This window comes from Charadrius vociferus, unplaced genomic scaffold (genome assembly GCF_000708025.1).
Source record: "Charadrius vociferus isolate BGI_N301 unplaced genomic scaffold, ASM70802v2 scaffold259, whole genome shotgun sequence".
NCBI classification, from domain to species: Eukaryota; Metazoa; Chordata; class Aves; order Charadriiformes; family Charadriidae; genus Charadrius; species Charadrius vociferus.
Window position 1 is genome coordinate 7,603,909 of NW_009661368.1, and position 10,581 is coordinate 7,614,489.

Here is a 10,581-nt window from a genome sequence, read left to right on the forward strand (position 1 = left end):
CGGCGGTCTCGGCCTGTGCGGGGGGTACATTCCCGGGGGAGCGGGAGAGGCGTCAGTGAAGGTCTGTAGGGGGAACTTTCTGTCTTCTGGCTTCCAGTCGTCCCCAGTTTTCGCTCAGTGAAAGGTTTTTTTCATTCGGGGGAGAGAAGGGGGGAAAAAAAAAAAGTATTAGTTCCCAAATAACAAAGTAGCTGGAACAAAACGTACTGCCTTTGGGATGGGAATAAGTGTAAGGAGACTTAGTGGCAAATAGGCTCCTCTTTGTTTTCAGAAATGAAAAATGCTGTAAAAGTGGAGCTAACCTGCAATATAATCTACCTCTGTCTTGTCTCTTGTTGAGTAGTAGGTTGAGTTCAGTGGTTTTGGAAACACCGGTCAGACGCTAACAGCAGGGCCACCCTGTTAGACAAAATGATTCCCATCACCCTGTGAGCAGCAGTAGGAATGAGTGTGAAAGATCAACTGTTTTTTCCTCCCTGATGTTGGAAAAGGTATATCCGAAGTAGGAATTAGGATGTTAAGGCAGCAGGCTACTGACAGGCTGCTCTTAGGTTTTACTAGGTCTCATCTTCCATGCTTTGGGTTCTGACTTGAGCAATATCGCTGGACTAGTCGTAGTGGTAGTTTTGTTGTCAATCCTGCTTCTGTGGGTGAGGAAACGTGAATGCTGGTGTTGGGGAGAGTTGAGCAAAAGACAGTTGGTAAGAGGAGTGGGAATATATCTCTTGGGAGCCACACGGATTTAAATTGGTATGAGCTGATTGTGAAACTGCACCCCGGAATCTAATGCAATTTTTGTTACATCAGTTCTTTCTCCAGGTTGTGGCAACAGGAAATAAAATATTGACTTCAAGTTGAAAAGATGTTTACAATGTGGGGATTTTGTGTGTGTTTGTTTTTTCCTACTCTTTTCAGTAAAGTCTGCAACAACTAGGTTTTTTGGACCTAGCTTAACTTTTTTCTTTTTTTAATGTGTTGAAGGTTGGAGTAAGAGGGAAGGATATTGTTGTTCTTGGTGTGGAAAAGAAGTCTGTGGCAAAACTTCAGGATGAAAGAACTGTACGGAAGATCTGTGCTCTTGATGACAATGTCTGCATGGCTTTTGCAGGTATGTGATCCCTTCGGAGGGTTTGGCAGTTATTGGAGCACCTTTGGGTATGTTTATGGATTCTGAGAACATAAAATACTTAGCATAACTGGCTGAGGACTGTGGGGAAGGAGTGTATTTCCACGACTGCTTATTCCTTTTGATATAAGAGCAGGCTACTGTATGGATAAATATAGTGAGAGAGCCAGTAATTTCATGAGAGGAAACACATGTTGAAGTTACTAAGGTCCTCTAGGTTTAATGTGAGGATGAAGACTGAGAACTCATGTGTCATGGTCACAGATACATAAAATACATTAAGTAAATATATATAAAAATTTAAATATATATTCAAACAGTATATATCTGTATTTAAAATTAAATATTTATTTTTTATACAAAATATGTATTATTGATACATATTACAGGAGTATAAGAAACATTTGTCAGTTACGGGGGCCTTTTCCCGCTTGCCAAAAAAGCTAAATTTTGCAGTCTTGCATAAAACAAAGAAAAATCTCTGTTCTAGTTCAGAAGACTCTTTCTGAACAAACAGCTCTGGATTTGAAGCGTAAATATTCTAACTCCACATTCTTCCTGTTCCAAATGTCTCAATTTCCGTTGTTGAAAGCTTAAACAGGAGGCGTGAAAGTTAAAAAACCCAACGTAAATGGAGAGAAAATGTATTTCAGAATACGTACTCTCTCCAGGTAGTTTAGAATCTTTGTGTCAGCATTCATGCATTAAGGGGAAAGCTGATTTAACCAGCAAAACCAATGGATTTTAGACTTAGTGTGCTGCTTTGCTGCCTTAGCTAAGGGTTGTGATATGTGCGGGTGGGTTCACTAGCTTGAAGAAAAGTTCTCTAATAGAAACAAGGCTGTAAATTGAAAAATGGCATCATAAGCTAAAAAAGAAGATAAGAAATAAGTTTCTTTTAAATTTTTTTTAAAGGGTCATACTTGTTTTTGTCGATTAACATCATGCTGCTGTAGCCTCATCAACTAGACAAGATTTGCTGTGCAGAGAAAGCTGCCTTATGGTTAGGGGGACTGCATACAAAATAAAACCAGTATGTGTGAGAATTGACATGGCTTTGCTAATTTGCCGTTAGAAGGAACGCTGTCAGTCTGTCAGTAATATTCTGATTCCCTGGTTCAGAACTGCATGTGCTATCTAACTCACAAACACAAAAGCTATAAACTAAATCCTGTAGTTATTTTGGTACATCAGCTTCTTTCTGTTACCTTGAAAATGTTATTCTTGCTCAGCAAACCTGAGAAGGTGGGATCTCTCATTTGCTTTTTTCATTGCTGTTGACACGGACCTTGTGAGCCTTTTGGGGCAAGACTAGCTGGTTTATGTGTGCATATGGTACGAAGCATGAATCGGAGAATACGCTGTCGTTTCAGGGCTGACGGCTGATGCCAGAATAGTTATAAATAGAGCTCGTGTGGAGTGTCAAAGCCACAGACTTACCGTGGAGGATCCTGTCACCGTGGAATACATCACGCGTTATATTGCTAGTCTGAAACAGGTATGTTGGACTGCACAGAGGCATTTAACATACACTCTGATGAACAGCGCTTCAAGCTAAGGGTGTAAAGTGTCTGTCCTGGACTTGTTCTGCTCAGCTGGGAAAAATCAGTGTAACAGAACACATTGCGGGTGTTTATTGGAAATAGGGATATAGTAATAGAAAAGGAGGATTGATTACTGTTTGGGTTTTTTCCCAGAGATGAAGAAATTAATTAGTACTTGTAAGGACTGCATAATTACATTTGTGATATCACCGGGAACACTCGCTAATCTACAGCTCTAATTCACTCTCATAACAATGGTGCCGTGTTATTGTCAAAATGTCTTGGTGGGTCCTGTTCATTTTCCCTCCTACTAAGCCATTGCAGGGAAGGGTGAGAGGGGAGCAAAACAGAGCCGTAATTAATATGTTACATTTGATATTCCTGAATTTGAAATGATTTACAGGGTCAAAATATGCCCATCTGCATTCTGTGATAAAAGTATTCATTTGCCAGTGTATTAAACTGATTTTCAGCAACTAGTGGGGACTGGAAAAAGTCTGATTTATCAGACTTGCGTTAGTATAGTGATGGTGATAATCATGTAATTCTTGTATTAATCACCAGCCTGCCAGCGCAGAGTAGCACTTTCCAAAGTTTCACTCTGTTCGTCTACAGTAATCTGACATCTGTGTCTCTCATTCTGGCACACTGATGGTTTCTCTAGAGCTGGTACAAACCGTGACTCTCGCACAGTATCCCTGCTGCGGGAGTGCTGCCGCTGCCTGGCCTCCCTCTTCGCGGGCGCTTCTGGCATGTGACGTGGCAGCAACGTTGTTAGCCCGTGGCATGTCAGCGGGAGGGCTGTAACAGGGGCTTTGCTGTAGCCTGCGTATTGCCAACGATGAGGCCGTGCTTTCTGATGGAATTATTACAAATCATTGGTGAAAACTGACTTTGTGTTCAGGTGTTACCATCCTCTTTTTTGGCGGCCTAAGCACGCTTGCCAAAGCAGAGCGCTACACCTGGGCTTGCCAACTTGGCGCACGCTGCCTCTCTACACCGCCCGGCACACAAGAGGGATTCTGCCCGGTGGCTGTAATCAGGCAGCAAACTTCAGCGGACGTTAGGAACAGGGGTGGAACAATAACCGCCTCTTCCTTGCCTTGCTTAGGCTCTTCTGTAAGACACGGCACCCTGACTTTAACAGGTAGATCAGTAAGAGAGCCTGCTAAAAATATTTCTGGTGGCTCTTCTGGTTGTAACTTCTACAGTGTCTGCTTTCCACTGTTTTTGGAACTGCTGCTGAAATAAGCGTCTCTTCTTTCTGATCAGAGGTACACACAAAGTAACGGTCGCAGACCTTTTGGTATCTCCGCTCTTATCGTGGGATTTGACTTTGATGGAACCCCACGGCTGTACCAGACTGATCCCTCTGGTACATACCATGCTTGGAAGGTGAGCTGATTCTGTCTCTTGGGGAGATGTAATGAAATGTTTGTGAGTTAATGTCTCCTTTAAAGAGAGACTGGTGTAGAAAGGAGGTCTCGCTGGCCAGATGGTGTCGGCTCACAGCTGCAAAAATCCTTAATGATCAAATTTACTGAGAATGGCAGTTCGCAGTTCAGCTTTACTTGGGAAATCTTGTCCTGTTTCCCTCCTGAAAAAAAACCCAACCCCACCACCTGCGCTCGACAACTGTCTTTTTGTGTGACATGTGGGAAGTAACATGCTCAGTCTCCTGAAAAATACATGGTGATCACAGAGTGGTTTCAGATTGTGTAATTGCACAATTTGTATTTTTTGCTTGTTCTGTAAATGAAGTATTTTCTGAACTTCCATTCATTATCTTTTTTCCTCCTCGATGTTCCCAGGCTAATGCCATTGGCAGAGGAGCCAAATCTGTGCGTGAATTCCTGGAGAAAAACTATACTGATGAAGCCATTGAAACAGACGATCTAACTATTAAACTTGTTATCAAGGCACTTCTTGAGGTGAGTCTGTTTTGGGTCCCCTGTGTGACTGTTCACTGTATCTCTGGATTAACAACCTAAATGTGAGTATGTGAAAAACTTCGTGCACGGCACAGGAGAGTGCTATAAAAGGATCTGTGAAAACTGGTCATTGTAGGCTGTGGGTGTGGGGTTGAATTTCAGGTTCAGAATATTTCAGTAACAGTTTCCGTAGCTTACACAGATGAACTAACTTGCAGTGCTCTGGGGAGGAAAACAGACCTCAGTTCTGGGAGTTAAAACAAACGCACCAAAGATGGGCTAAATCACATGCAGAATATTGAAGTTTAAGATACAGAAAATATCAAAAGGCAGATGGTGGAGACGAGGTGTTCTTCACCAGCCACTGCGTGCATTGATGCTAGAGGAAGACCCTTATTTTTTGAGAGTCACGCTGCTACTGGAGCCGAGAGCTTAGAGCTAATGAGCGAAATACTCCCCATCCATGTATCTTTTCCTTCTGAAAAAAAAACCCCCAAAAAAACCGGAAGGGGTTTGTTAGAATTAATGGACACGCTGCTAATACCTACATGTAACTCTTGTGAAGGTTGTGCAGTCTGGTGGGAAGAACATCGAGCTGGCGGTGATGAGGCGAGAACAGCCGCTGAAGGTATGGTCTCTGTTCTGCTCCTCTCCCCTTGCGGCCGGTTCCTCTGACGCTCCCCCTGTTGCTCTGCGTTAGCTGCCAGCCCTCCTGCTTCTGTTCATTATCAGTGGCCGAGGAATGCTGTTGTGTCTGCGCAAGGTGCCTCTGTCTGGATAAACACCAGTTAACTTTCTTTCCATGGCAGAACTAGAATTGCTTAAGTAAAAGCCTCTACATTGTATTAGTGTCTGGAGGGTCACCTGTGTCTCTGTTTCAGATCCTCAACCCTGAAGAAATTGAGAAGTATGTTGCTGAAATTGAAAAAGAAAAGGAAGAAAATGAAAAGAAAAAACAGAAGAAAACATCATGATGATTTTCATTCAACGGCTTAGCTGCTTCTTTTTAATTCAAGTGATGGGTTACTCTGTATACAACATGTAGGCATTCCACTTACTCATCCTGTGCCCCTCTCGAGACCTACAATAAACCTACTGATTTTTTTTTTTAAAACTGTTGTTTTAAAAAAAATCTGTCTGTTCCTTAGCTTTTAATTAACTTCGATTATCTGGTTGGCTGCAAAACAGCAGTAGTGACCCATTAAAGGACAAAGACTTTGTTTGCATTTTTTTCCTGGGACACTTCAGTTTGTTTAATGATTCTCTTCCACCCGGCTCAGTTGGTAGTGTCTTTTTTTTTTCTTTTAAGTAGCTGTCTCAAGGGTTGTTATGGCCTCAACAGAACATAACTAATATGGAATTAAGCTTTTCCCCCCCCTAACTAGCATCTTCAACTGTAAGTGGCCGGGGCCCGGACGTGAGCCCTGCGAGGGCAGGGGGTGATGCTGCAGGAGAGCTGCCTGTCCCTGTCCCTGTCGCAGGCGCATCGTTACGGCTCAGTGCTGACATAGGCCCTGCATGATTCATCTGGTTCAGAATAAAGCGCTGCTGTTGTGAGTGCCCACAGTGGGATTTACAGACCAGTCGCTTCCTAATGCTAAAAATAACTACAAAGAATGTTCCATGCAGCATGGCTAAACCATAATGCTCTACTCCACTTTCTCCGTCTGTGTTTACCCTCATGCTGTGTGCCCCATAAACCTCACCCACCGGAGTTGGGTTTAACCTGGTTTGTGGCCGAGCCTGTTTCCCGTTGCCAGTCCCAGCAGCACTGTGAGCAGTTCTCTCGTCCCTTCGGCGCAGGGGGATGGCTCAGACGCTGAAAGGGACACAGAGACTGCCTCTGCGCGGCTGTGCACCGAAGTCATGTTGCTCTTGAGAGGCAGTATCTGCTCTGTGCCATCGACTTGCTGCACACATTGACATGTATAATGCAATAAACTTAGAAATATATAAATCTGAAGGTGTCAGGTGGCAACTGTTTACTCAAATGCATTAAAACTAGCCCACAGGAGCTGTGACTGGGAATAGGGAATTTTATTTCAGATCGCTATTTGCATTGTGGCATCTCCGCTCTCCAGTTCTGGCCATGGCAGAGCTCTTTCCAGCCACTTCGTCTGCTGTCACCCTCCCCGGAGGGAGGCTGATGAGGGCAGCGCTCGGGGCACCACAGCGGGTGTTCCAGGTTCCGTGCGACATGGAGAAGGCAGGATGGGGCAGAGGCAGGATCCTGCTGGGGGAGAGGCTGGTCCTGCCGGCCCAGGGGCTCACAGCCCGGAGCTGTTCTGAGACAAGGTGGGTACAGGACAGAGCACAGCTCCCCTCCCTCATGCTGCAGGATGGGCACCAGCCCTTTATTGCCCTCTATGGTAAAAAGCGTATTTTTGTTGTTGTTCCTGGCAGTTTGTTTCTCTTTCAATACAAGCCTTAAGCCTCTAAACCCTGTTTACATCCACCAAGCCCTCCAAAGCAGCTCTTCTGTCTGCTACTGCCAACCAACACTCATTTTACAGGTACAAAGCAAGACCTCTGGCAGCAGCACAGGGAGGACCGAGCGTCCCAGGCCCCTGCAAGAGGGAGCTGGGCTGCCCGAGCCCCTGCCCAGGGACATCTCACACACCCGCGGGTCCCTGGGGAGACTGTGCCAGGCAGCAGACGCAGCCCTGCAGTGCCTCACATGCTGCCTGGCCTCTCACGCCACAACTAAGCTGTTTACAGCAAAATGCGGCAAAGCAAAGTGTGGGCAGAGTATCACACAGGCATCAAGGCCAGGAAAGCTGCTGTGCTCCTTCCTCCTGCTCAGGAAAGCATTGGACCACGGCAGCTGGAGAAAGGGAGTTGCTGGAATAGGGTGGTGTTTCGTTTATCAGCCCTTGGACTGGAATTCTGAAGTTACAAAGGCTGTTTGGTTCCCCCACGTTCCACAGCTTCCACCGGGAAGGCGACAGCGCTGGAGCAGAGCCCCAGGAAGGAGCGTTCCCACGGGAGAAGGGCTGCAGCAGACGAGCCGGGGCTGAGCCTCCCCAGGAGCCCCCCCCCACTGCACCCGTGCAGCACAGCCAGGGACACGGCCACAGCACCTTCACCACTGCTGTCAGGAACAACACTTGTCTCCTGTATTATTACTGTAGAGACAAGGGGAATTACTGCCTTAAAAGTAAATAAAAAGGCATTATCACATAGAAGTGAACAATGATTTCTCTTTTTGCCACAGCCACCTCGGACAAGTCAGCCGTGCAATTCCATCTTTACACCTGATGTCACGCCGGCTGTTTTGCCAGCACAGAAATTAGAGGTTTACAGCAGCTTCCAGGGGAGCTGTTCCAGCACAGGCCCTGTTTTGCTGGTATGGGCCCAGCTACTGAAGGCACTTGTGGCTACCGAAGCAGCAGCACTGCCACCCAAAATGAGCTCCGGTTTAGCCCCACCAGCTGCAGGGCTGGGGCTGTGCCAGGCAGGCACGGGGAGGTGCGCTCGCAGCAGTCTGGGCAACAGGAACACCTCATGAGTGCGATTCCTCAACAAGAGCCAAAACATGGGTAACAGTAACGAGGGTCAGTGCCTGGATTAGGGGGTTTAAGCTCTTTTCAAATACCGTGTAATACCCTCCAGGCCTGCCCAAACCCCGCAGCGCAGTTTTCTTTGACTCGGCCTGGAGCCCTGCTAGGACCGGCATCTGATGAGCTGCATGGGCGGATGTTACTGAACTACGTACAGAACAAAGTAGGAGGGAAACGTTAAACATTTACATGTTTATTATAATTACAATTTACATTACTCCAAAGAGCAGCCCCACTGCTATGTTCTAACTCTTAGCAATAAAGTCCTACAAAAATAAATCCAAGCTTTTACAGTAACCTAGGTCAATGCATAACTAAAAAATTCTAGCTATGTAAGGGGTTCAGTCATCAAGGTGCTTTTTCAACAAAATTCCCTACCAACCAAAAAAGGGACACATGCCTATAGCAATTTAACCCACTTATTCATGCAAACAAATGTAAACCCCCCTCCCAGCCCCTCTCCCCACATACAGATTTTTAAAAACAAAAGAAAAACAACTAAACTATTTACAGTATGGGGGGTATCGAGGAAACAAATTAAACATGCCCATCTGTTAAGCTTCATTATATGGACTCCCATCCCTAGTTTAATGAAAACATTCCATAGTGTTCCACCACAGTCTACTAGTGTACAGAGAACTGTTTGCGTTTGGTACTACCTACGAGCGAGGTACAAACTGAGGCGAGAAGTCAGAGCTTTGGATCTCCTTCCCAGACAGTCACCTACTGCCAAAAACTCTTTATTCCGAGTGCACGAGGGGAGACACTTGCTGCCCCCATCCCGCCGAGGGCATGGCCCACCGTCCCCCCGCACTGCCCTGACCCAGCGAGGAGCTCCAAGCCTCCGAGGAACGCCCGGCGCCCTGCAGCTCGAGGGAGAGTCGCAGTTCCATCAGCCCACAGCACCTCCACGTTAGTACCAGCCGCCAAACAGTTGTACAGTCATTTACACTACTACATGATCAACAATCCAGTATTCCCAAGTGACAATATACATAACTCCTCAGCACCAGGAATCCATCCTTCCAGATACCAAGTGCTACTTCACACCTGCTGCTGAGAACAGCCAGACCAGCAGCACCACAGAATCCATTTGGTTACCCAAACAAACAAATTGTAGCTGGTTTATTTCAAGTGAGCTTTGGTTCCATGTTAAAAAGACCATGATTTATCTTCTTCAGGGTTCAGAAAAGGAGTCTGACTTTAAGCTTAGACTGTAGCAGCCTTTGAGAGACCCAGAAAGAAGAACCATGTAAGTTAGTCTGCACTTAAAAAAAAAAACACAAACAAAAAAGACACCCTGAAGAAGGTACCCCTGAACACATTCCCTCTTCCAAAGAATATTCCAGCTGACAGCTGCTGGTCCAAAATAAGTCCAGAATATAAGCAGTAGTAAGTACATGAAGTTCTGTCGCTTGAGCTGAGACAGTAAACAATATGAACCATTTTCCCACATTAGTGCAGCAGTTGGTTGTTTTCTTTCTATATACAGTTTCGTCCTCTCAGGAGAGATGTTAGAACCTATTCAGAAAAAAAGCAGAGTTAGATTTGATAACATGGGGATCTTTCCCCAGGAAAACAGAAGCAGCAAAGTTCATACCCATGTATCAACTGAAATGCTTACTGGAGCCCCAGCTCAGACAGGCAGCTCTTGCTTCCACGGGCACAAGGTTAGCCCAGGGAATCGACAGAACAATCAACATGTCAAAGAACACATTAAAGTCACTCGTATTTCCTTCTACCACTTCAACAGACAGATCAGACACAATAAGGAACAGTTCTTGTATATCTATGAGACTGGAGAGCAGAAGAGGTTGCACAGACAGTTCAGGCAAGGAATGAGACAAACCTGGCTCAGAGACAGTATTTATTCTTGCTAAAAAACTTGCCTCTGAAGTTACACTCTGCCAGTACCAGCTCTGTGAGTGGTTTGGTTTCGCCTTGCTGCTCCACTACCCCTTCCGCCTCGAAATCCACCACGAAAGCTGCGGCCACGAAGGAACCGTCCAGACACTCCAAACGTCTCCGTATTGAGCTTCCTTTCTTCAGCCCATGTGGTACGCCTAGAACTGAACAAGACTGCATTCAGATTTAATATAAACATTAAACAGCCACCAACTCATTTAGCTAGGAAGCTTCAAGCACCTTATTTTGCTGAACTAAACCACAACAAGAACAAAGTGAGCATGTGTACGCTGCAGCAACTCCATTCCTCTGCTAAGCATGGATTTGAAAGTGACAGCTCTTGGCTTCTGTAAGCCACGCTCATGCTGGAAAACTAAAGATGGGCCTGGAAAAGGGCTGAACGTGGTCTCTCTGACATTTCACACCCTGTCTTGTTTTCCTGAAAACCACAAACTTCTGACTTGAGCGAAGCCTCTCCAGGAGCCCCGGAAGCCCGATCACGACCGAGGTTCAGC

The 10,581-nt window shown here is 45.7% G+C and overlaps 2 protein-coding genes across 2 annotated transcripts in view; one reads left to right on the forward strand and one right to left on the reverse strand.

Annotated features, from left to right (window-relative positions):
* The first annotated feature begins 479 nt into the window (after positions 1 to 479).
* Positions 480 to 5,724, forward strand: PSMA7 (proteasome (prosome, macropain) subunit, alpha type, 7). Its single transcript, XM_009893587.1, has 7 exons — positions 480 to 491; positions 982 to 1,108; positions 2,500 to 2,624; positions 3,943 to 4,065; positions 4,482 to 4,601; positions 5,167 to 5,229; positions 5,483 to 5,724. The coding sequence occupies exons 1-7, from the start codon at positions 480 to 482 to the stop codon at positions 5,573 to 5,575; spliced, it is 663 nt and encodes a 220-aa protein (XP_009891889.1). The 3' UTR covers positions 5,576 to 5,724.
* Positions 5,725 to 9,288: 3,564 nt separating this feature from the next.
* LSM14B (LSM14B, SCD6 homolog B (S. cerevisiae)) overlaps positions 9,289 to 10,581 on the reverse strand; it is an 8,091-nt gene continuing 6,798 nt past the window's right edge. The window contains exons 8-9 of the mRNA XM_009893589.1: positions 10,051 to 10,230; positions 9,289 to 9,682 (exon numbers count right to left, since the gene is read on the reverse strand). Of these exons, the coding sequence (XP_009891891.1) occupies positions 10,059 to 10,230 (172 nt within the window). The 3' untranslated portion in view covers positions 9,289 to 9,682; positions 10,051 to 10,058. The remainder of the gene's footprint in view (positions 9,683 to 10,050; positions 10,231 to 10,581) is intronic.

Bases quoted from the DNA above. Each gene is read 5' to 3' on its own strand.
- PSMA7 (XM_009893587.1), top strand. The intron at 2,625-3,942 runs GTATGTTGGACT...CTTTCTGATCAG, and splicing joins ATATTGCTAGTCTGAAACAG to AGGTACACACAAAGTAACGG. The intron at 4,066-4,481 runs GTGAGCTGATTC...CGATGTTCCCAG, and splicing joins GTACATACCATGCTTGGAAG to GCTAATGCCATTGGCAGAGG.